This window comes from Schistocerca nitens, chromosome 5 (assembly GCF_023898315.1).
Source record: "Schistocerca nitens isolate TAMUIC-IGC-003100 chromosome 5, iqSchNite1.1, whole genome shotgun sequence".
Classification (NCBI taxonomy): Eukaryota; Metazoa; Arthropoda; class Insecta; order Orthoptera; family Acrididae; genus Schistocerca; species Schistocerca nitens.
The window spans coordinates 871,563,566-871,590,516 of NC_064618.1; the positions used below are offsets into that span (position 1 = coordinate 871,563,566).

Genomic DNA, 26,951 nt, shown 5'->3' on the forward strand with positions numbered 1-26,951 from the left:
GTTAGCAATCCTTTGTTATATTTACACCAACTGTCTTCTTCTTTGGGACACAAGCTATGTTGGGGATTTTCATCGTCTTTATTGTTTACAGTAATAACACATACCTTTGGCTTTCCAACATTTCTCCTTTTCTTAAAAACCTTCAGAGGATTTCTAATAACTTTACTTTTACTCATTATTATACTTCAACAAAACAGAGACTCAAGAAACAGAATTAATTACGAATATTTTAGAGATAACGACAGAGTAAATAAACATGAAACAATCGACAATCACACCAGCGATATATATTGAACCATCACAGGTTAGCCACAACACAGGGGTTTGCACGTTACGTATTATCTACCAAGAACCACTGTGGGGTTAAGAACCACGCAGACCCTATGTGGATTGGAGTGAAAAGGGGCTGATATTGAACCATAACTGAAGAATACCTAGAGCAGTTGCAACCAGATTTGTAAGGTAAATGTTCTATTATTTATATAAAAATGCCTTGGGAGTTAGTGTGGGGGTATGGATGAAAGGGGTGACGTAAAAATTATCGGAAACGATCTATTGGTATTTATTTCTTGTGGATTTATTATATCCCGCGTCTCCGGGTACTGGGGCTGATTTCGAAGCGCGACTCATGACAGAAGACAATTCCACTCCAGCCAGTGACATTCCAGGCTGAAGACACGTCTGCAGAGGCCCCAGACAGTGGTGGAGTATCACCTGCCACACAGCCGGACAGCCGGGACTGATGGTCTGCGGTGCCATCTCTTTTCATAGCAGCACCCCTTTCGTTGTAATCCGCGGCTCCCTTACAGCAAAGCATCACGTCGACGATATTTTATTTCCCGTTTTGTTGCCCTTCATGGCAAGCCATCTTGGGCTTACATTTCAGCAAGATAATGCCCGCCCGCACACGGCGTGAGTTTCTACTGCTTCCCTTAGTGCTTGCCGAACCCTATCTCTGCCATCAAGGTTCCCGGATCTCTTCCAACTGAGAAGGTTTAGAGCATTATGGGCAGGGTCCCCCAACCAGCTCGGGATTCTCACCATCTTACGCGCCAGTCGTACGCCGTTGGACACGATATCCCACAGGCGTTTATCAATCAATGCAAAGCCGAATAACTACCTGCATAAGGGCCAGAGGTGGACCGATGCGTTATTGGCTTGCTCAGTTTGTGAAGCTGTTTCTCATGGAAAAAATCATCCAATTTTTCGGAAATTCTAAACATTTGACTATCGGTACATGTACATAATATCTATAGATTTCCGTCTCACTCGGATAATTCCTTCGCGGTTAGTCGTTTCTTTTTTTAGGGTCGAGAAGGGGGGGGGGGGTGCGGGCGGGCATCCATAACTAAGTCGGTTAAAATGGAACCCTTACAAGATCACTTTGTTGCCCGTGGTGTCTGTCTGTCTGACAGACTGTTTAAAACCGTTATTCTCAGGCACAGGTAGACGTACGAAGTTGAAATTTACGTCACATACTGAAGTCTATGGTTCTTTTGCGGTACACTAAATGTAAGCTTCTAAGTCAATGAAATCAAAAGATGCGGCCATTTATGTCACATGCTTCGATACTCGCAAACTCACCCGTCAGAATCCACAGAGTACTTCCTGCTGAGCTAGGCTCATGAATTTTGCCAAGAAGCAAGACTTCACTGCCCAATAAAAGAGAAAAACTCCAAAGTTTTGATTTGTAATTGTATCACATGAAAAAAATATTGTCGTTTGTTATCCAACCGTCTGTCCCTACGCCTATTTCTCAGGAACTGGTAGACATGTCAAGTCACATACTGTGGTGTATTGGTGTTGTAAAAATGTTAATTAAGCTTGTAAGTCGATGCAGTCAAAAGGTACAGCGGTTTTTGTCACATACTCTGATACTCGCGAACACACTCATCAAAACGAATTGACATAGGCTTATGACATCTGGCGAGAAGAAAGATTTCACAGAGCGAAAAAAGTCAGAAAATTGTTAATTTCTAACTACACTCCTGGAAATTGAAATAAGAACACCGTGAATTCATTGTCCCAGGAAGGGGAAACTTTATTGACACATTCCTGGGGTCAGATACATCACATGATCACACTGACAGAACCACAGGCACATAGACACAGGCAACAGAGCATGCACAATGTCGGCACTAGTACAGTGTATATCCACCTTTCGCAGCAATGCAGGCTGCTATTCTCCCATGGAGACGACCGTAGAGATGCTGGATGTAGTCCTGTGGAACGGCTTGCCATGCCATTTCCACCTGGCGCCTCAGTTGGACTAGCGTTCGTGCTGGACGTGCAGACCGCGTGAGACGACGCTTCATCCAGTCCCAAACATGCTCAATGGGGGACAGATCCGGAGATCTTGCTGGCCAGGGTAGTTGACTTACACCTTCTAGAGCACGTTGGGTGGCACGGGATACATGCGGACGTGCATTGTCCTGTTGGAACAGCAAGTTCCCTTGCCGGTCTAGGAATGGTAGAACGATGGGTTCGATGACGGTTTGGATGTACCGTGCACTATTCAGTGTCCCCTCGACGATCACCAGTGGTGTACGGCCAGTGTAGAAGATCGCTCCCCACACCATGATGCTGGGTGTTGGCCCTTGTGCCTCGGTCGTATGCAGTCCTGATTGTGGCGCTCACCCGCACGGCGCCAAACACGCATACGACCATCATTGACACCAAGGCAGAAGCGACTCTCATCGCTGAAGACGACACGTCTCCATTCGTCCCTCCATTCACGCCTGTCGCGACACCACTGGAGGCGGGCTGCACGATGTTGGGGCGTGAGCGGAAGACGGCCTAACGGTGTGCGGGACCGTAGCCCAGCTTCATGGAGACGGTTGCGAATGGTCCTCGCCGATACCCCAGGAGCAACAGTGTCCCTAATTTGCTGGGAAGTGGCGGTGCGGTCCCCTACGGCACTGCGTAGGATCCTACGGTCTTGGCGTGCATCCGTGCGTCGCTGCGGTCCGGTCCCAGGTCGACGGGCACGTGCACCTTCCGCCGACCACTGGCGACAACATCGATGTACTGTGGAGACCTCACGCCCCACGTGTTGAGCAATTCGGCGGTACGTCCACCCGGCCTCCCGCATGCCCACTATACGCCCTCGCTCAAAGTCCGTCAACTGCACATACGGTTCACGTCCACGCTGTCGCGGCATGCTACCAGTGTTAAAGACTGCGATGGAGCTCCGTATGCCACGGCAAACTGGCTGACACTGACGGCGGCGGTGCACAAATGCTGCGCAGCTAGCGCCATTCGACGGCCAACACCGCGGTTCCTGGTGTGTCCGCTGTGCCGTGCGTGTGATCATTGCTTGTACAGCCCTCTCGCAGTGTCCGGAGCAAGTATGGTGGGTCTGACACACCGGTGTCAATGTGTTCTTTTTTCCATTTCCAGGAGTGTATATCACACGAAAAAATATTTCTTTTGCCATTTGCTACCCGACTTCAAAGTTGAAACTGAAACATTCTCGAAAGTCATCGATTCCGTGGGACAGATATCTTGCCAGTATCAGTGCTGGTAACTGCAAAAATCATCGAGGTCGTCGACTCTGGGAATGGATGATCCGCCTACATACGTAATTAGCTTTGTAAGGAACCATCAGTGCGCGGTGCTACTCGCACCTGGACAATTTTTGTCTTACAGTTCGGTTTCTATGATCCTCCCTCGGTGCCGAATTTGCTGCTTCATTCCTCACTACTATGTCACTTAATGTACCAGTGTCTGTTATTTTTGTCCGCATATTTTGACAGGCCGGGCAGTCTTGGACGATATGTTGTATTTGTCAATAGTTTCTTTACCCTATCTAAACATTCAGTGTATAATCGATAGCCTGTCAGGCCGCGAATCATACCTCAGGATAGGTTTAAACGGGTCAGGCATATCCTGCCCTTGGTGTTAAGAAACATGTCACACACTCTAGGACATGTTCTGATAGTGTGCACATTTTTCTGCCACTCACGCACACTGGACACAAAGTAATCCCCCACCCCTAGTAGCCATCACGCTTGTTCGTTGTAACACTGGCTCCAGCCAAGATAATAGTCTCGGTTTGGCGAGGAAGTGAGTCCAAAAGTCTCTGAAGATATGCGATACCCAGTTACAGCACTAATTGATATCACAAGCTTCCTACTTCACAATTTTCGTCACATGGTATCTCAAAAATACCTGTTCTGGATTTAATTCGTAGCACTGATTCCGAAAATTACTTTCATTGTTTTCTACCACGGCAAAATATTCTACAAAATAAAATCTTTCATTATTTAATCACATATATCAAAGCAAAATACGAATCAAATTCTATAGTTTTATAATCATGGTCTCGCTTTTGTAGTTATATGATAAAAATACTATAAGCAATTCTCTTAGTAAAATTATGAGAACTCTGTTCCATCGACTCTGGTCCATACTATTTTCAAGCTTTCTCTTCTTTGATTTCCTCGCTGAGGCTTCATATTTAATGTGCCTGTTCAACATCCATCAATACCGCTCATCATAGTCTCACTTCATCTTCGTGATACCTCTTCTCCAACTCCTTAACGTCCTGATTGATGTGTACTCTTCACTATAATGTCTCAGATCTGCAGGTTAGTCACTACGTAAATGCAGGACGTGGACTTTCACATTCATGTCAAAACCAACTTCTTGAAATTTTCCAACATGGTTTTGACAAAGTTCTAGTAATTTGGATGTTAGTGATTTCCTAGACAGGTTTCACAAGTAGGATGAACACAGTGCATTCATCTTTTTCTCTGACCTTTACTGCATTCTCGAACTCGCCATCCTTCATCATCATGTGAATTTGAGTAGCAACAAAAATTTCTGCTTATATGGTTTTTCTTAACTGATGAAAGGAAATGTCGTAGAACCGTAACTGAAGCAGAAACTATCTTGTGGAAGATCCCTTACAAAATACTTCTTGAATTCCAGGTTTATTTGTTGTGAAAGCATTTTTTTTATTTGCGGTCTACGAGTGTTTCATGAAAGATATGTTTAGTCTCATCGTCAAAATATCTCAAATTGGGCCAAATCATTACAGTCTAACGCTTGTGCTTTGCCCAGCACCCCATTCATGTATCCGGCTTGCTGTCCTAACAAACTCCCTATAAATGAAAATAAAATACATACTATGTCATTATGAAAAAAATTGTACGTGTTAGAAGAAAACTAAGAACAGTTTCCGTATTAGCACAAAATTTAGTTAACAACATATATTCATTTACAGTCATTTTACGTCGTAGAGCCTGTAGAAAGTAGGTACTGTCGAGCTGCAAAACTGCAGGAATGTTGACGGTTATGTTACATTAATAGTCCCAGAGGTTTACAATGTGTTTCAGATCGCGTGAATTAGCGGATATGTGTATGTGATTCGCGAATGAACACTGATAACCAAGCTATGCATAACGTTGGATGTTCTGTGGCTTGTTTCACACAAATTACGAGGATGATGTATCCACATCTGTAATGAACTTGGGAATGAGTAACGATCGAACTTAGTTAGCAGTGCACGATAAAACACTATTTTAAAATAACAGCCTGGTGGAAACTGCCGCATCCACGGCCATTGACCGACCGCTTATGCTAACACAAATCCTTTGCGTTTTCTATCTTATACTACTCATAATGAGTACATTATTATTGGTCTGCCGGCCGGTGTGGCCGAGCGGTTCTAGGCGCTACAGTGTGGAACCGCGCGACCGCTACGGCAGCAGGTTCGAATCCCGACTCGGGCATGGATGTGTGTGATGTCCTTAGGTTAGCTAGGTTAAAGTAGTTCTAAGTTAGAGGGGACTTATGACCTCAGAAGTTAAGTCCCATAGTGCTCAGAGCCATTTGGACCATTTTTTTATTATTGGTCAACATGGAGTCCAGTTTTTCCACTTGTACGACAACATCGGACACATCCGTAATGACTCCATTCTTGAGATTTATCGAGGGTGTGCTCCTGCCTAGAACTCAAAAAACATTTTGGTTAGTAGTTCAGCGCGTTCTCTTGTCATTACAAGTAAATGTAAATGTGGTACTTTAAACAAAGTTACGCGGCTTGTGAACTAGATGCACGAAGAAAGCTCTTTTTCTGCTTCTTAAAGGACACAATAAACTATCCAGGGATAAACATTATTTAGAAATTGGCCGGGTGGGAGCAGGACTCGTTCACTTGGGGTTCCATACAAACTTAATGACGTATATTGACAGTTAATCCATTCTGGAAGTCAGAGATCTCGATGATTTTTGTATATGATCGGCATTGACACTGGCAAAATATAGCTACCACAGATTCCAAGACTTTCGAGAATATTTCAGTTTCAATTTTGGAGACCGATAACAAACGACAAATATTTCTTCGTGTGACGTAACTATAAATTAGCAATTTTCTGATTTTTTCTCCTTTCTTTGTACTGTAAAACCTTTCTTCTTACCAAATGTCATGATCCTGCATCAATTCGTTTGAATGAGTGAGTTTGCATGTATCGAAGTACGTGACATAAATCACAATATCTTCTGGTTACATAGACTAAGAAGCTTGACATTTTTCACATCAGAAAAGGACGATAGACGCCAGTATGTGAGGTGATACGCCTTAACAGATCGACAGACAGGCAGACATTTGGATAAAAAGTGACAAAAAATGTTTTGTGTGAAATAATTACAGACTAACAATTTTCGAATTTTTCCCCTTTACTTGTAAATTGAAACCTTACTTCCAGCCAAAAGTCATGATTCTAGCTCAACGAGAAGTTCCCCATAGGTTTTCGTGATTGAGTTTGAGAGTATCAATATGTGTGACATAAATGGCCAAATATTTTGATTACACTGACTGATGCTTCACTTTTTAACATCGCAAAGAGACCGTAGACCTCAATATGTGACATAAATTTAAACTTCATACCTTTACCATTTCCTAAGAAAAATTCTTCTGAACAGCCGGAAAGGCAGACAGACAGGCAGCCACACGGACAACAAAGTGTGGTCCCCCAAGGGGGCTCGCCACTCTGTGTCGGGTTCGTGCTTGGCTACCACGGAGCCCCAGACTTTGCAGCACTTTTCTGTGCTGCTTGTCTATCCTCTTTTTATTCTTTTTCCCCTCCCTTGGGGAACATGTCTGGGGTATTGTTGGGAATGTTCTGCATTTGTCGTTGACGTACAAACAGTCTCAACTTTGTTTTTGGCTCCCTTTTCCTTTCTTTGTTTCCCTTCTCCTCTCGCTCCTCTGCTTCGGCTTGAGGATCCTTTTTTATTTCTTCTTCCTCCCTGTGCGCTGCTGAAGGCTGGCCTATGCGTCTGAAACGTAACAGGTGACTGGGTAACGTGTAATTCCAAGCCCCGGTTCGACATGAAGGGTTTGCACATACCTCCTGGTGCAGGCCAGGCCCAGGGAGGAGTGATCGCCTGAGCTGTAACCTTCACAAATTGCCTCCATCAGCTGTTCGGGAGGCGTGACCTGAGGTGTGAACGATCACCTAAGGTGGGTGCACTCCCTTGTGAAGGGAGCACCCAATTGGAAGTAGTGTGCCATCGGGGATTTCCTCATGATGAGTCAATGATCCTCCCTATCGACATCTACAAAACGTAAACGTAATGAGGCTACCGATTCGAAGACCCTTCCTGCAGCACTGCGGTTCCTTTTGGTCTCACGTACACGGTCAGTCCGTTTATTATCCAGAAAGGCGTTGATGCAATTGAAGGCCCTGTGAAATCCTACTCTCGTTCACGGAATGGCACTCTGCTTTACGAGACAGCTTCTGATTCTCAAACACAACTGCTGCTTGCTGCCTCGCTTCTCGACGACTACCCTGTTCGTGTCGAAGCACATAGAACTTTGAATTCTTCCCATGGCGTAATTTACACCAGACTGCTTGAAGGTCTAACTGAGGCTGAAATACAATCTTACCTCTCTGATCAGGGTGTCATTGCCGTCCATCGTGTAGTGGAAAAGGTCGATTCCGCCTTGGTGCCCACCTGCACTCTTTTCCTCTCCTTTGATAAGGGTGTGCTGCTGTCAGATAAAAGCAGGCTATGAAATTATCACAGTTCTGTCGTACATTTCGAATCCGATGCGCTGCTACCAGTGTATCGTTTCAACCACACTCTAACACATTGTCGACACCCAGCCAAATGAGTAACCTGTGGCATGGATGCGCACGAGGGCGAATTTCCGCCTCCTTCTCCCTGCTGTATCAACTGCAATGGTGGCCATGCCGCCTCCTCTCGCGATTGTCCCGTGTGTCTAGATGAACGGGCTGTTCAAGAGATTCGGATAAAGAAAAAAGTGTCTTACCCAGTAGCTTCCAAGTTACTGGCTATTCCCAAACCCTGTGTTCTCCCGTCTGGCACCTATAGTTCTGTTCTTGTTACTCCTCGCTCCATGAAGGACATGGCCATGCAGAGATGCGACCTCAAGTTCGGCTCTGAGGTTGTGAAATCGCCCAGTGTCAAAATAGTATCGCTGTCCCCCTGTCCTGCTGTGTTCCAAACCATCAAACTCGAGCCTCAAGGGCAAAGCCACCCACTACACAACCAACTGGCAGAAAAGGACAGAAGGAGTACTCCTGTGACGACTTTCTCTGTCCCTCCAGCCGAACAACACCCAAGTCTTCCTCTAACCAGAAAGGCTTGAAGAAGTCCACCAAAGGCAAACGGTCTTCTCCTTCGCCAGCTCGTAGGTCCTCTTTGACATTGTCACCACATGGTCCCTTAGCCCAGCTGGCTTCTGTCTCGCCAGTGGGCACCAACCATTTTTCACTGTTGGACTTCACAAATGGACCGCATAAGCATGCAACTGCTTCTGTAGACCCATGGAGCAGGATCCTCCTGCTTCTGTGCCCTGTAGTAGCGAATCTACACCGGATGTCACTCAGTGGCTCCGAGTTGACACCACTACATTTCTTCCTTCTCATCACTGTACTCCAATATAACGTTCACTGCCTTCAGTCCCACAAAGAGGATTTACAGCTGCTTTTAGCGTCGCAGCATCCCCTTGTACTCTGCCTTCAGGAAACGAAATTGCGTCCTCACGACCACTTTGAGCCTTCACATTCCTTACCGATTCGTTTTGACCTCCCCCTGAGGTCAGAATTTAATCTCATTGGGGCGTCATGCTGCTCATATGGGATGACCTTCATACTCAACCCATCTCTACCCATCTTCGAGCTGTTGCAGTTCGCCTTTTCCTTCCCTGCCTGACCTTTTCCCTCTGTACCATTTATGACCTTCCATCATTTGCTGTTACCAGGACAGACTTCCTTCAGTTTATTGGGAAGCTACCCCCCACCCCTCCCGCATCTGTGTTTGCTACTCAGTGACTTTAATGCACATCATCCCCTTTGGGGTTCTCCCAGGACCTGTCAGAGAGGTGCCCCATTGGCTGACCTTCTTAACCAACTTAACCTCTTCTGCCTTAACAATGGAGCACCCACTTTCCTTCCCAACTCCTCGCACACCTATTCCCATTTGGACCTATCCTTTTGAACTGCCCAGCCTGCCCATCGTCTTGAGTGGTCCATTCTTTCTGACACCAGGAAGGCCGGTGTGGCCGAGCAGTTCTAGGCCCTTCAGTCTGGAACCGTGCGACTGCTACGGTCGCAAGTTCGAATCCTGCCTCGGGCATGGATGTATGTGATGTTCTTAGTTTAGTTAGGTTTAAGTAGTTCTAAGCTCTAGGGGACTGATGACCTCAGATGTTAAGTCCCATAGTGCTCAGAGCCATTTGAACATTTCTGACACCTATTCGAGCGACCATTTCCCGTGTGTCTCCATCTTCTTAAACCTACCCCATCCACATGCACACCCAAATGGCAGCTTACTAAGGCTGACTGGCAGCTTTACTCCTCCCTCGCGACCTTCGAAGAATGAGATTCCCCAGTTGTGATGACAAGGTGGACTATCTCACCAACGTTATCCTTACTGCTGCAGAACGTGCCATTCCTCACACTTACTCTTTACCACATAGTGTCCCAGTTCCTTGGTGGACTGAGGCATGCCATGACGCAATCACTCACGAAAACGTGCTCTCCGCGTTTCTAACCGCCACCCTATGCTGGAAAACTGCATTCATTATAAACAGATACGTGCAAAGTGTCACCGAGTTCTTCGGGACAGCAAAACAGCTAGTTGGATTCGTTCACTAGTTCTTTCCTCTGTCGTGTGGGCCAACCTATGACGGCTCTCTGGGACCAAGATCCATTCCCCATTTTCCAGGCTAACAGTAGCTGACGATGCCATAGTGGAACCTATTGCTATCTCCAACACCTTGGGTCGCCATTTTGCGTAAGTTTCGAGTTCTTCCCATTATCTGCCTTCATCCCTCGGAACCGAGTGGACTAGGCTCGGGCGATACCCTTCTCTTCTCAGAATCGTGAGTGCTACAATGCCGCCTTTACTATGAGAGAGCCAGATCATGCTCTCAGTTGATCCTGATCCTCCGCCCCAGGGCCAGACGCCGTCCACATTCACATGTTGCAGCACCTCCCTCTTGCAGGCAAGCACTTTCTGCTTAACACGTACAACTGCATCTGGGCAGAGGGCACATTTCCTGGACGCTGGTAGGAGGCCACCGTCATATCCATACCTAAGCCCAGTAAGGACAAAAACCTTCCTTCTGACTACCGCCCCATCTCTGTTACCAGCTGCATTTGCAAGGTGATGGAACGTGTGATTCATGCCCGGCTGGTGTGGTGGCTTAAATCTTGCCATTTACTAACGACTGCACAGTGTGGATTTCGAGGGCGGAGTTGACTATCTTGTTAACTTGTCCACTCCTGCCATGCATGGATTTCTGGGGAAGTCGCAAACTGTGGCCGTGTTTTTCGATTTGGAGAAGGCCTACGACACCTGCTGAAGAACTGGTTTCCTCCATACTCTTTACATGTGGGGCTTCTATGGGCACCTGCCTGTTTTCTTAGGGCATTTTCACAAGACCGAGTTTTCAAGGTGCATGTGGGTTCTGGCTTGTCGGACATCTTTATCCAGGAAAATGGTGTTCCGTCCTGAGCGTCATCCTCTTTACTGACGCCATTAACCCTATCATGGCCTGTCTCTCACTGTGCATTCTGGTGATGATTTTGCCATCTATTGCAGTTCTCCACGGACCTGTCTCACTAAGCGGCGTCTTCAGCGCTGTCTTGATCGTCGTCACTCCTGGAGCAGTGACAATGGCTTTCGCTTTTCCTCTGACAAAACCGTCCGTTTGAATTTGTGGCGCAACTGGCTTCTCCCACCATCTCTCCATCTTGGGCCTGTTCCCCTTCGGTTCGTTGACACTATGAAATTCCTGGGGCTCCTGCTCAATAGGGAACTCTCTTGGTGCTTCCATGTATCTCATGTGGCAGCCCACCGTACGGTCCTTCTATTTCCTTTTTTTTTTTTTTTTTTTTTTTTTTTTTTTTTTTTTTTTGTCATCAGTCAGCTGAATGGTTTGATGCGGCCCGCCACGAATTCCTTTCCTGTGCTAACCTCTTCATCTCAGAATAGCACTTGCAACCTACGTCCTCAATTATTTGCTTGACGTATTCCGATCTCTGTCTTCCTCTACAGTTTTTGCCCTCTACAGCTCCCTCTAGCACCATGGAAGTCATTCCCTCACGTCTTAGCAGATGTCCTATCATCCTGTCCCTTCTCCTTATCAGTGTTTTCCACATATTCCTTTCCTCTCCGATTCTGCGTAGAACCTCCTCATTCCTTACCTTACCAGTCCACCTAATTTTCAACATTCGTCTATAGCATCACATCTCAAATGCTTCGAATCTCTTCGGTTCCGGTTTTCCCACAGTCCATATTTCACTACCATACAATGCTGTACTCCAGACGTACATCCTCAGAAATTTCTTCCTCAAATTAAGGCCGGTATTTGATATTAGTAGACTTCTCTTGGCCAGAAATTCCATTTTTGCCATAGCGAGTCTGCTTTTGATGTCTTCCTTGTCCGGCCGTCATTGGTTATTTTACTGCCTAGGTAGCAGAATTCTTTAACTTCATTGACTTCGTGACCATCAATCCTGATGTTAAATTTCTCGCTGTTCTCATTTCTACTACTTCTTATTACCTTCGTCTTTCTCCGATGTAGCCGGCCTGAGTGGCCGTGCGGTTCTAGGCGCTACAGTCTGGAACCGAGCGACCGCTACGGTCGCAGGTTCGAATCCTGCCTCGGGCATGGATGTGTGTGTTGTCCTTAGGTTAGTTAGGTTTAATTAGTTCTAAGTTCTAGGCGACTGATGACCTCAGAAGTTAAGTCGCATAGTGCTCAGAGCCATTTGAACCATTTTTCTCCGATTTATTCTCAAACCATACTGCGTACTCATTAGAGTGTTCATTCCGTTCAGCAGATCATTTAATTCTTCTTCACTTTCACTCAGGATAGCAATGTCATCAGCGAATCGTATCATTGATATCCTTTCACCTTGTATTTTAATTCCACTCCTGAACCTTTCTTTTATTTCCACCATTGCTTCCTCGATGTACATATTGAAGAGTAGGGGCGAAAGGCTACAGTCTTGTCTTACACCCGTCTTAATACGAGCACTTCGTTCTTGATCGTCCACTCTTATTATTCCCTCTTGGTCGTTGTACATATTGTATATGACCCGTCTCTCCCTATAGCTTACCCCTACTTTTTTCAGAATCTCGAACAGCTTGCACCATTTTATATTGTCGAACGCTTTTTCCAGGTCGACAAATCCTATGAAAGTGTCCTGATTTTTCTTTAGTCTTGCATCCATTATTAGCCGTAACGTCAGAATTGCCTCTCTCGTCCCTTTACTTTTTCTAAAGCCAAACTGATCGTCACCTAGCGCATTCTCAATTTTCTTTTCCATTCTTCTGTATATTATTCTTCTAAGCAGCTTCGATGCATGAGCTGTTAAGCTGATTGTGCGATAATTCTCGCACTTGTCAGCTCTTGCCGTCTTCGGAATTGTGTGGATGATGCTTTTCCGAAAGTCAGATGGTATATCGCCAGAGTCATATATTCTACACACCAACGTGGATAGTCGTTTTGTTGCCACTTCCCCCAATGATTTTAGAAATTCTGATGGAATGTTATCTATCCCTTCTGCCTTATTTGACCGTAAGTCCTCCAAAGCTCTTTTAAATTCCGATTCTAATACTGGATCCCCTATCTCTTCTAAATCGACTCCTGTTTCTTCTTCTATCACATCAGACAAATCTTCACCCTCATAGAGGCTTACAATGTATTCTTTCCACCTACCTGCTCTCTCCTCTGCATTTAATAGTGGAATTCCCGTTGCACTCTTAATGTTACCACCGTAGCTTTTAATGTCACCAAAGGTTGTTTTGACTTTCCTGTATGCTGAGTCTGTCCTTCCGACAATCATATCTTTTTCGATGTCTTCACATTTTTCCTGCAGCCATTTCGTCTTAGCTTCCCTGCACTTCCTATTTATTTCATTCCTCAGCGACTTGTACTTCTGTATTCCCGGAACATGTTTGTACTTCCTCCTTTCATAAATCAACTGAAGTATTTCTTCTGTTCCCCATGGTTTCTTCACAGCTACCTTCTTTGTACCTATATTTTCCCTCCCAACTTCTGTGATGGCCCTTTTTAGAGATGTTCATTCCTCTTCAACTGTACTGCCTAATGCGCTATTCCTTATTGCTGTATCTATAGCGTTAGAGAACTTTAAACGTATCTCGTCATTCCTTAGTACTTCCGTATCCCACTTCTTTGCGTATTGACTCTTCCTGACTGATGTCTTGAACTTCAGCCTACTCTTTATCACTACTATATTGTGATCTGAGTCTATATCTGCTCCTGGGTACGCCTTACAATCCAGTATCTGATTTCGGAATCTCTGTCTGACCACGATGTAATCTAATTGAAATCTTCCCGTATCTCCCGGCCTTTTCCAAGTATACCTCCTCCTCTTGTGATTCTTGAACAGGGTATTCGCTATTACTAGCTGAAACTTGTTACAGAACACAATTAGTATTTCTCCTCTTTTATTCCTCGTCCCAAGCCCATATTCTCCTGTAACCTTTTCTTCTACTCCTTCCCCTACAACTGAATTCCAGTCGCCCATGACTATTAGATTTTCGTCCCCCTTTACATACTGCATTACCCTTTCAATATCCTCATACACTTTCTCTATATGTTCATCTTCAGCTTGCGACGTCGGCATGTATACCTGAACTATCGTTGTCGGTGTTGGTCTGCTGTCGATTCTGATTAGAACAACCCGGTCACTGAACTGTTCACAGTAACACACACTCTGCCCTATCTTCTTATTCATAACGAATCCTACACCTGTTATACCATTTTCTGCTGCTGTTGATATTACCCGATACTCATCTGACCAGAAATTCTTGTCTTCCTTCCACTTCACTTCACTGACCCCTACTATATCTAGATTGAGCCTTTGCATTTCCCTTTTCAGATTTTCTAGTTTCCCTACCACGTTCAAGCTTCTGACATTCCACGCCCCGACTGGTGAGAACGTTATCCTTTCGTTGATTATTCAATCTTTTTCTCATGGTAACCTCCCCCTTGGCAGTCCCCTCCCGGAGACCCGAATGGGGGACTATTCCGGAATCTTTTGCCAATGGAGAGATCATCATGACACTTCTTCAATTACAGGCCACGTGTCCTGTGGATACACGTTACGTGTCTTTAATGCAGTGGTTTCCATTGCCTTCTGCATCCTCATGTCGTTGATCATTGCTGATTCTTCGGCCTTTAGGGGCAATTTCCCACCCTGAGGACAAGAGAGTGCCCTGAACCTCTATCCGCTCCTCCGCCCTCTTTGACAAGGCCGTTGGCAGAATGAGGCTGACTTCTTATGCCGGAAGTCTTCGGCCGCCAATGCTCGTTATTTATCAAAATTTAGGCAGTGGCGGGGATCGAACCCGGGACCGAAGACGTTCTTGATTGTGAATCAAAGACGCTACCCCTAGACCACGGGTACCCCCTACATGTCCTCAATTGTGCTTCCTGTGTTGCAGATCGAAGCACCCTCCTCCGTTTGTACCGGTCGCTTGTCCTTTCGAAACTCGACTATGGGTGCTTTGTTTATTCATCTGCACGCCCATCCCTCTTACGCTATCTCAACACTATCCACCACTGTGGCATCCATTTGGCCATGGGCGCCTTTTACACCAGTATGGTTGAGAGTCTGTACGCTGAAGCTGCTAAACTACCACTGTCCTACCACCGTGAATTTCTCCTCAGCAGGTACGCATGCCGTTTGTCTGCCATGTGTGGCCACCCCTCCTATGACTCCTTCTTTGATGATTCCTTTGATCGTCGGTATGGTGCTCGTCCCTTTTCTCTGTTACCTCCTGGAGTCCACTTTCACCTTTTGCTACGGCGCTACCTGCAACCTTTCCAAAGGGTGTGGACCCTTCACCACGTTGGCTTCGTGAAGCGGCCCATGATAACCTTGGCCTTCATTTGCTTCCTAAGGACACTACTCCAGCCTTGGCCTATAGCCTTCAGTTTCACGACCTGAAACTTCGCGGTAGACCCTTGGCATACATTGATGGCTCTCGGACTGACCGTGGGGTCGGGTGTGCCTTCGTCGTTGGCACCCGTGTCTTTCGTTATCGGCTTCCGGCACATTCCTTAGTATTTACAGCTGAGCTTTTCGCCTTGTATCAGGCCACTGAGTACATCCGTCGACAAAGCCTTCCCAATTGTGTCCTCTGCTCCGACTCACTCAGCGCCCTCCAAAGTCTCTGTGCACTGTATGCTGCTCATCCATTAGTGCAGCGGGCCCCTGGTCATGTTGGTCTGCCAGGAAACGAGGCTGGTGACGTTGCTGCCAAGGCTGCAGTCCTCCTACCTCAGCCCGCGAGTACCTATATTCCCTCCGATGATTTCTGCGTTGCCGTCTGCCAGGAGGTGGTGTCCCTTTGGCGTCGCCAATGGTCCTCCCTTCACGGGAATAAGCTTCGGCTTATTAAGCCTCTCCAGGCGCCTTCGACGACCTCCTCTCGGTCCTTCCGCTGGGAGGACATTGTTTTAACTCGACTGCGTATTGGCCACTGCCCTTTTAGCCATCGTCATTTGCTCAGTGGCGCTACCCTGCCACTTTGTACGCATTGCGCTCAAATTTTAACTGTCCGCCACTTCCTGCTGGAATTCCCTTTTTTAACAGTTTCACGTTCCAGCTTGGGTTTGCCATCTGATTTATCAGCCGTTTTAGCGAATATGCGCGGGTTATCGTCCGCGTTTTACTTTTTACCCGCTGAAACAATACGGCGAAGGCCATTTAATTATTAGTTTGGGGCCTCCATTTTTGTATGGTGGTTTTCAACCCCCTATCCTACATGCCTGTTTTTAGCTATTCTGTCCATTGGGACTGAAGTTCAAATGGTTCAAATGACTCTGACCACTATGGGACTTAACACCTATGGTCATCAGTCCCCTAGAACTTAGAACTACTTAAACCTAACTAACCTAAGGACGTCACACAACGCCCAGTCATTACGAGGCAGAGAAAATCCCTGACCCCGCCGGGAATCGAACCCGGGAAGGCTACCGCGCGACCACGAGCTGCGGACTGGGACTGAAGTATAGTCGTTTCCCTCCTCTCTTTGTTCGTGTTCTATAGTTTTGACTTGGGCGGGTATGACCCCAGTTGTTTTTTGCGCCCTAGAACAAAACAAAACAAAGTGCGATCCTATAAGGGTTCCGTTTTTATCGAGTGAGGTACAGAATCCTGAGAATGCTGTCATAATTAATTTTCATTATTCTGTGCCGATTTCACTGTTTCGTTCTCTGAACTTGCAAACTTTGTGTGAGATGTCCAAGACCGAAGTCGGCTCAAATGGTTCAAATGGCTCTGAGCACTATGGGACTTAACATCTATGGTCATCAGTCCCATAGAACTTAGAACTACTTAAACCTAACTAACCTAAGGACATCACACAACACCCAGTCATCACGAGGCAGAGAAAATCCCTGACCCCGCCGGGAATCGAACCCGGGACCCCGGGCGTGGGAAGCGAGAACGCTACAGCACGACTACGAGCTGCGGACAACCGAAGTCGAGGGGAGGAACTATCTTTACCTAGTTTACTGTAGCTAACATTAATACAAGTGTAAGTTTTAATTGTTTCATTTTGAAAGCTCTGACATGGACAATGGCATTATTTCTTGTATTTCACTTTCGTCACTTTACGAAAGGTAAGACGTTTTGAGCTTTACATACATCTTAACAAATCATTCCAAGATTACAGAAAGTAATAATAACAAACGAATGAAAAGTAACAACTACATTCAACAATAAATCGAGCACTTATTCTTGTCCATTATTGTCTTCCTTAATGCGCAAGAAGACTTTTGCTGATAGTGAGTGCTGCACAGAATTTCATTCTAACAGGAAATTAACACAGTAGGCCTACTGCCGCAAAACGTATGAAACTACAAATATTCATAACGTTCGTCGCGGAATTTCACTAATTCTCGTGGAGATCAGTGTGGCAACAAAAGTGAATACGGATGTCCCATTGCAGTGTGAGATGCCGTTTAGAAATCATCCTAACTATTTTGAAGTGGAAGTGAGAAAAGCCCATTGGGACACTGTTTCCTATTACAGTTTGCTCCAAAAATCATGAGGTATTCTATGCATTAGGCAGATAGTTATCTCATGCGTACATAGGAATAATAATTTTATATGCCATTTCACCTATGCAGGCAGTTGGTACAAATAAAAAAAAATGTCACAACGGTTTTTACATATGGTAAGACACACAGTGCTAGGCGAAGGCCGTAAAGATGGGAATTTTTCTTCCTTTCTGTGTATGGATTTAGGAAGAATCAAATTCTCTGGCTTTTGATTTCCGTGGAAGTATTCCCAGGAACGAACCGAATGTGAAATATTTGCGTGTGAAACACTGTTCCGCCTCAAACGAGTTTGCGTTCGGAGGTGCAACAGAAAAGATCACAAGTCTGTCAGACACTTTAGTGATTTGTTTTTACGTGCAGGATTGCGTACCTGATAGTGTGAGTCATGGCACTTACTACGATGGTGATCCATTCATATGGGCCGACACAATGGCAGGCTGCGAGGTACTACCCAAAATTTCCGAGGATTTGGCTACTGCTCCCAGCAGCCGTACAACCTTCCGTTGCTAGGTGCCTCTGTTTTTGTCTTCCAATCCCAGCGTTCCGCATTTCGTCACCGTGAGTGCATCGGTGTGAACGTTGGTCCTGATTTCCTTACATCGTGCTCTGCTGTATCTGTGAATTTCGAAATGTTTACTTGAAGCAACAAAGAATTTCAATTGAGATTTGTTCTAGGCTCCGCGAATCTGCACCTTAAGCCCACTACATGTTAAGGCAGGTTCTTTGGGAGCAAGCTTTCAGCGAAGAAAAAACATCTGAGTGGTTTAAGCAATCCGTAGATGGCCGGATGTCTCTGAAGATGATGAAGACTGGAACCGACCGTCATCACTCAAAACTCCGGAAACGATCACCACAGAGTGCGTGGAGTGAGCCACAAGGAGAGAAGGCTACTGACCTGTGATGTTTGTGGTGGAACATTTTCACACATTCTGACTGGTGAGCTGAACATGATATGATCTGCAGCGAAGTTAGAACCCCGTCTTTTCAACGCTAATCAATCAGATCATCGGTTTCAGATGTGGACTGAACTGCAGGCAACAATTAGACATTATCCACATTTCCTGTCCAGGGCCATGACCGCCGGTGAGTCCTGGTTATACAGTTATTACGCTAAAACAAAACAGCAATCTTCGCAGTGGAAGATACCACCCGTTCCATGGCCCAAGAAGGTAGCCAAATTCGCAGCAACATCATGTTACTGCTAATGATTTTTATGACTAATTTTTGACAACATTTGTCGTGGAGAACAGCGGTCTGGGAAAAGTTACTTTAAAAATGGGCGCAAACAGTCTCGAGCGCAAAAATGTCTAGTCTGATGTTAAACGCTTTCGGTCAGTTTTTGACCATCTTCAAACACTTACTCACGAAGATCGCAGTTGACGTTCCTGGAATTACAACACTCGATTTACCACCGCCACCTATCAGCATGGCATGAGCGTCTGAGGATGGTCGAAAACTGACCGAAACCGGTTACCATCAAGATAAGTATTTTTGTGGTCGAGACCGTTTGCGTCCGTTTTTAAATTATTTTTATGACATTCACGGAATTGCCCGTATGCAATATCTTCCAAGTGCGTAGCCACCCACAGGAAATTTCTGCTGCGATGTTTTGACGAGATTCAGTGAATATTTAGGCATAAGCGGGTTAAAGGTAGAACGCAGGCTGTTTGCCACGTCATGACAATGTACCTGCGCTCATCTCACATACTGTGAGGGAATTCCTAACAAGAAACAACGTTACAATTATCCCTCGCCCACCCTTCTCTTCTGATCTAGCTCTTTTCCTTTTCTTCCCCTTCCCGAAAATGAGATTAAAATACAAAGGGTGGCATTTTAACTCCATAGAAAAAATTCGAGCGGAATCAAAACGAATTTTGAACACGATTCATCCATAAGGCTTCCAGAACTGATTGATACAACAGGAAAATCGCTGGAAGTGTTGCATAAAAGGGTGAGGGCACTGCTTTGATGATTATGATGGTGGGCTTAATGTCTAAGTTTTCTGATTTTTACAGGAATGTTCTGAAAAATTTAGGATAACACTTCGTACATATCAGTGCCTAGGATAGCTTAAGGGGAAACAGTGACTACAGATGTTCCCTGTTCGTTAGTTAAACAACTTGATGTTCCAGGGATCATTTGTACAATTAATCATAATGATGTAGAATGAGTCATTTTATTTTCGTATTAGCCATCGATATGTGAACATGGCTGAATGGTGACCATTTACACATGTGTTTTCTATTTATATTTCTTTCCACTGCTTTTTTAAAAATATGGATGTGAATTGGTATTCCTACCCACCACCTTTTATACATTAGGAAAAGACAAATTCTTCTACCGAGTAGAGGGAATTGTCGAGGAGAAACTTTTTCAGTTTGCTTTAAAATATAACTTTGATGTGTGTTAGACATTTTATATCAATGGGTAACTGATGAGAAATTTTGATGCCAGCATTGTGCATGTGTTATTGTATCAAAGACAATTTTAATGTGGAATAATAAATGCTATTTTCCTATTCTGATATAATTGTATACATCATTGTTCCTTGTGAGCTGTAGTGGATTATTTACAACAAGCTTCACGTGGGAATACACTTGTTATGAAGCAGTAGTCCTGATACCTAACTCCTTAAATAGATGTCTAGAAGATGATTGTGGGTGAGCACCACATACAGGGTATAACAAAAATGTACGGCACAAATTGCAGGGCACATTCATCACACGTAGATGAAGAAATTATGTAACATGAACATGGGTCTGAAAACGCTTTGTTTCCATGTTACAACTCAGTTTTTGCCATCTCACTAATCATGGGAGAGACACATGAACAGAATGCACCAGCATACCACATGCAACTCTTTCGCACAGAAGGTGTTCAATGTGTCCTCCTTGGACACTGACACATCAGCTCGCCTTTGTAGTGAATCTTGGATGCACTGAAGTATGCATGGAGTACTGTGTATGGTGTTGCAACCTTCCATAATATGGGCATGGAGACTTTGAACATCTTATGCTGCAGTTCCATATATAAGAGCTTTCAATTGCGACCACAAATGACAGTGCATTTAGATCTGGAGAGCATGGAGGCCAGGCAGTAACAGATTCGGTGATGGATGGATAGGTGGAGATCAACAACTTGGGTGGTCTCCTCACTCTCTGGACCTAAACCCACTGTTATTTGTGGGGGCGTTTGAAAGCTCTTGTTTATGGAACCATAGTCAATATGTTCAGCTTCTCTGTGTCTGCATTGTGAAGGGCTCCAAAACCGTATGCAATGCTCCAGCGATACATCAGCACGTCTGAGATTCACTACAAAGAGGATTGATGCATGTATCAATGTCCAATGAGGGCATATTGAAAATCTCCTGTGAGATCTTTCTCATATATGCATGTGGTATGCTGGTGCATTTGGTTTGTGTTTCTTTCCCATGAGTAATGAGTTGGAGAAAATGAGTTGTAACTTGGAGACAAAGTGTTTTCAAACCGATATTCATATAACATAATTTCGTCTATGCACAAGAAATGTGTACTACGATTTGTGCCATGCATTTTTACTACTCCCTGTATTATTTGTACAGCAAGCTTTTGAGATATTAAGACTCTCTATCTTGAACATTAATTGTCTCACAACATTTTCCACAAGACATTACTCAACAGAAATAAGCAAAGTATGTCAACCTGCTGTTTTTTCTTTAACACAAACGAAGTTTTTGGAGGGTTTCCAAATTGTGTTTCTTTCCTGTTTAAATTTGCATCAATATGGCCCACCAAAATTTTTTGAAATTTTTCACCCTAGTTATTTCCTCACTATGTGTTACACTTATCTTTGGTGTAGTATCTCTAAGAGTGTAGAACTAAATATGTTGTGTGTCTTGAAATAGGTAGTGAAATCATTTGCTGAAAACCACTCATTTATACTTTTAAGAACATTATATGCCATTTATTCTGTTGATAGTTTTATGTTTGGTTTCACTGCAGTGCTAGTATCATCTTTAAAAGGAACCAATTCTACTTGTGTAGTAGCTGGTAGGTCGTGCACTTGTATAGGAAAGAATAGTGGACCGAAGGTTCAGCCTCGTGGAACACCACAAGTGATTTCTCAGCGTTCTCCAGAATCTTCCCTGCTGACGATGGTTGAACTGTCAAGTGAAACTCTGTGCACTATTGTGGTGAGACGCAGCACTGTGATGGGTGCGGTAGCAGCAGAGTGCAGCAGCAGACAGGAACTAAGCGCTGGCTACTGGCAGGTAGGCAGGCAGGCGCGCTACTCACCGGTGGCGACCCCGTTGCGCGCGCGCGTGGCGTCGCCTGGCGCGCCAGCCGTGTGCGCCGGAGGCTGCGCCGGCTGCTGCGCCGCGGCGTCCTGCTGCAGGAAGAACTCCTCGAGCGCCTCCTGCGACACGTTCTGCAGCAGCGCCGCTGGAACAGGCAGGACACCCGCCGCTCAGTATGCGCGAGCACGGCCGCGACGCGATGCTAGCGACTGGAAAGCGCCGCTCAGCGGCGTAACAGGCGTGCTGCACGCCGAAGCGCAGTTTGAATCGCAACAGCCAGGTGATTCCGTCCGGTTTACACTCGCGAGACTGGAAGGGACAAGTGTTTCTTGTAGCTTTCTGATAGCTACAGGAAGAAAAAGCACCAACTGTTTCTGTTTAGCAGCCATGCCGAGAAAACTGTATTTCAGGTGGTGAGGACACCAGTCTCCTCTTATCCTCTGAAGGCAAAAGAAAAATGTTGCTTGTAAATTTAGCGTGGATCATAAACAGACTAGTAAGTACAAATTACCACAGTTGGGCTTACATCGACATTGTGCTTAGAATGAAATTTTCACTCTGCAGGAGAGCATGTGCTGGCAGATTAGAACTGAGTGCCAGACCGAGACACGAACTCGGGACCTTTGCCTTCCACATACTACTGCTCTACCGACAGAGCTACCCAAGCACAACTCACGCCCCCTCCTCACAGCTTTACTTCTGCCAGTACCTCGTCTCCTACCTTCCAAACTTCACAGAAGCTCTCCTGAGAACTTTCCAGAACAAGGTTGGCATGAGAGCTTCTGTGAAGTTTGGAAGGTAGGAGACGAGGTACTGGCAGAAGTAAAGCTGTGAGGAGGGGGCGTGAGTTGTGCTTGGGCACCACTTTTGCTAGAGCCCTTGCATCCGAAATGCAAAGGTCGTGAGTTCGCGTGTCGGTCTGGCGTACAATTCTAATCTGCCAGAAAGTTTCGTTGTGTGTAGAAATAAACGGAACAAATTAAAAAGAAGCATTGGGTATTATAAACAACAAAAAGCATCATTATATTCCGAACTGCTCAAGCGTGTGCGATGGTGGAAGTTGAGCGATACAAAACGTTTGTAGCTGACGGACAGCAGAACTCAAAAGTGCCGATGCAGGACGAGAGATTCCAATGCTCGGCGCACTGACAGTCAACATTACGAGAAATTAACTCGTACTAATATAATGCAATACTCATTGCACTGACAAAATAATAGCTGCTGAACCTAAGCCATACAAATTGAAGAGGAGTGTATGTGGTGGTTGTTGTTTTGGCAGAATAATACGTGAAGCTGTTCTTGAACGGTCCACTGCGTGCAAGTACAACACTGACACAATGAACAAACTCGGAACATAGTCGGTTATATTTATTTCTGGAACCTCTCCTAATCAGGACAAGCTGTTGGAGAAGCTGGAAAATCTTGGAATCCAAGTGAAGACTGAAAAGAACCTACTGGGCACAAACAAAGGTGGTCGAATGTCTCAGCACTACCAATGGAAAACTCTAGTTGTGCAGCGAAGTGATTGACTGTCATTCGTCGATCACCTCGAATGAGAGTGTCCACACGTTTCAACACACAGCTGTGTGCGGCCGGCCGGTACACGGGATAGCGGACAGGTTTGTGTGACGTTGTTGCAATGATGACAGACAGCTCGTCCAACGACTCACCTTGCTTTTGTTCACTGCCAGATCTCCGTAGACATTCTGCAAGCGCCTATGACGCGATGCTCTGGTTTCAAACTCGCTGACAGCTCTCTGCTTGAAAGGCACCCTCGTTCCCCGTTACAGACGCCATTTTGAAATCTACTTATAACGCCGCCACATATCGGAACATCATGTAGCTATAGGTTCTGAATCGGGAATGTTCCACAACAAATTCCGCATCTTTTTAACCGAAATTGCCCGGGAAAAATGTGTTGCGTTACTTATCCAAAGCCCGCTGTATGTTTGCTTAAACGACTAGCGTGCGATAACCAGTGCAGAACGGTGGATTCCCCTCAACGTCCCGGAACAGATCACCTGGTATCCAGGTTCAGGACCCTCAACTCTCTGCTCTCAAAGCCTGTACATTGAGGGCACGCTATTACTAATGTGGAGGGCAACAACTGTTGCTAAATCTTGAAAATACAGGAGACAGCACACGTAACTTCCCTCTTTCTGCATACAAGACGCACAGTTTTGTAATACGAAATTGGCACTCGTCCGGCGTATTGTCAGCTTGACGCGACAAGAATTTCATCCAGAGCGACACAATACTACGGGCTGAATCAGGTTTTACAGTGAACCCAAGTCATTCTCCCACGCTGGCGAGATGGTGGTGCAGTGGCGACTGTCTTCTGAAGCAGTGCAGAAAGGAAGGAATGCGGTCGTTGTACGGGTCCTGCGAACTGCCCGTCCTCCGCAAAGCTGTCCCCACTCCAGCTAATGAGGTTCAATTACGGTCTGTCTGCAGACAAGAGAGGCTACCTGGACGCTTCTGGTTTCAAACCATTCGCCGTTCTAGGGGCTTGGCTGTTTTCTCAGACATACACCTCCGACTTACGAGATAACTGCGAAATAGCTGCAAAAAGGAAATAATATCGTTTAACGATATGTGACTATAAGGCCACAATCCTGTGAAGTGTGGCGCTATGTGTTACGTCGTTGGCGTCTGTGAAGACTATGTATGTTTCAGCTGCAGATATTTTTTTTTCGGTACCACTTGTTCGACTTTAAACAGTGAGTCATCGCTACTCCCAAAATGCAACACAAACACGATCTGAAAATGACGACAATGACGTCACACTCACTCTATCCAATGACTGACTGTCATGGCGGCTGCAGTGTAACACGTGTTAAGTTCGGCTCGCGAAATTTAGTCGAATTCGAAGGTGTTCTCGCAGGTGGTGTTGTCTAGTACAAGTGGAAATCGTGTAAACAACAGTGTTCTGTGCAGTAGTGCTATTTTTTTTTTCTGTGCTCCGCCAATATCTTCGAGAAAATGGTAAACAGAAGAGTCAACAACAGCGCGTCCAGCAGCGGGGAAGCAGCAGGTGCGGCGGGCCCGCTCTTGGCGGAAGGTGCGGCCGCGGCTCCCGGCATAGCGGAGCTGGTCCGCTCTGAGGTAAACGCTGCGCTTCGCGATAAAAACAATCTCGATCTCATAGCAGGCACTATATCAGATACTGTAACGGCAGCAGTATTGGCCAAAATGCGTGAAACTGTTGAGGCCAATACTGCCGAAATTACAGCACTAAAAAAGTCTGTGTCTGAATACGAGAAAAAGGCACGAGAGTTGGAAGTGAAACTATCTGCCGCAACTGACGAACTAGAACAGTACCAAAGGCGAAATAGTCTACGACTGTTTGGAGTAGTAGAAAATAAAGAAGAAGACACGGACAACCTGCTTATACAAGTTGCGCGTGAAAAATTAGGCGTAGAAGTGACCAAGGCAGACATTGACAGGAGCCATCGGGTGGGACGAAAACTACCAGGTGCCACCAAACCTCGTCCAATAATAATTAAATTTATCTCTTACCGAAAAAGGGCAGAGATCTTTACCCAGAAGAAGAAGTTAGCAAGGACAGGGCTTACAATAAGGGAAGATCTGACACACGAACGGCTAAAGATTTTAAACAGTGCCATATCCCATTTCGGTCTTCAGAATGTGTGGACTCAGGATGGCAGAGTAATCATTAAGACAGCAGCTGGAAAGAAGACAGTCACAAACATGACAGAACTGAATAGTATTAAGTGAAGCTACTCGAGCCAAAAGTGCAAACTTAACACCATTTGCAAATTGTAACAGCCCTATACTCAGATATAGTCTTGTAATTTTATTAATTTTTTAATTATACCCATATTTGTACCTTCAACTAATTGTTTTTGTAACTGTATTAACTTTTCACTATTTTTTTGTGTCTGTAGCTCTAACCATTACTTAATTTTAGTTACTGCTAATACTTTTTTCATTTTCTCAGTTTATTCTCTTCCGTTCTGAATTAGTTCTATTGCAATTATTAGTCTCTCCTTTAGTTCATTAATCACCCATCTCTTCGGTTTAAATTGTTCATAACAAAAATCACTATCAGTATCACTTTAGCAAATTTCAATCTAATTGTAGCTTCCTACGATAATCACTACCAGCATCACTTTAGTAAATTTCAATTTAATTCTAGCTTCCTACGATAATCTATTAATTATTAAGCTTACTTCTCTCTGCTGGCAGCATCGGCCTCTTAAATCACTCCCTTTTCCCTTATTTCCATCCTAAGCTGTTTCAAATACGCTAATTACATTTCTCCTCGTACGACAGAGGATACACAGTGACACACTGCCGTCACTGTTTTGGTCATATTCTCCTTGCACCGAATACCACTAATCCATTTTCTATACTCCCGCAACCTCAGGAAATCTCTAGCAGTCGCCTTTCTTTCGGCACTCGCGGTGTCACACACAGGGCGCGCAAAATCTCGGACACCCCTGTGTTATGTCACTTGGCGGAAGCAGCGGCCAGTGCCCCTCGCGGCAGGTAGTGCCTAACAAAGGGACAAACCAGTCTGCCACCCTACTTCAGGCTGCTCAGCGGAGCGCGTCAAAGCTTTTAGCAGCTCACTGCAACATCCAGTCTTTACCTGCACATTACGAAGAACTTAGCCTCCTCTTCAACCAACTAAAGTACCACGTAATCCTCTTATCCGAAACGTGGTTGAAACCACACATATCCTCTGCATCTATTCATCTCCCAGGGTACACATTTCTTAGGGCAGACAGATCAAAAAAGCGAGGTGGCGGCGTCGGCGCGTATATACGAACAGATCTCAAAGCGAAAGTCTTATGTACGTCAAATCCTGCTGAAGAAAAAGAGGCTGAATTCATGTTCATTGAAATAAATATACAAAGTCGGAAATTCTTGACTGGCGTCGTGTACAAGCCGCCAAAAATAAGCTCAATGAGTTCCTTCCAGTCGGAATTACATTCACTTCAGTGTCAATACGAACATGTCATCGTAATGGGTGACTTGAACATAGACCTGCTAAGAGACACTCCCTCCGCAATAAACCTAAGAAGACTGTTTAGTTGCAATAGCATGAACATTCTTCCATTACAACCT

At 45.2% G+C, this 26,951-nt stretch overlaps 1 protein-coding gene across 1 annotated transcript in view; it reads right to left on the reverse strand.

Annotated features, from left to right (window-relative positions):
* The window catches only part of LOC126260784 (ALK tyrosine kinase receptor-like), a 514,129-nt gene that overhangs the window by 221,247 nt on the left and 265,931 nt on the right, over window positions 1-26,951 (reverse strand). Inside the window, exon 6 of the mRNA XM_049958121.1 lies at window positions 21,856-22,002. Coding sequence (XP_049814078.1) covers window positions 21,856-22,002 — 147 coding nt within the window. The remainder of the gene's footprint in view (window positions 1-21,855; window positions 22,003-26,951) is intronic.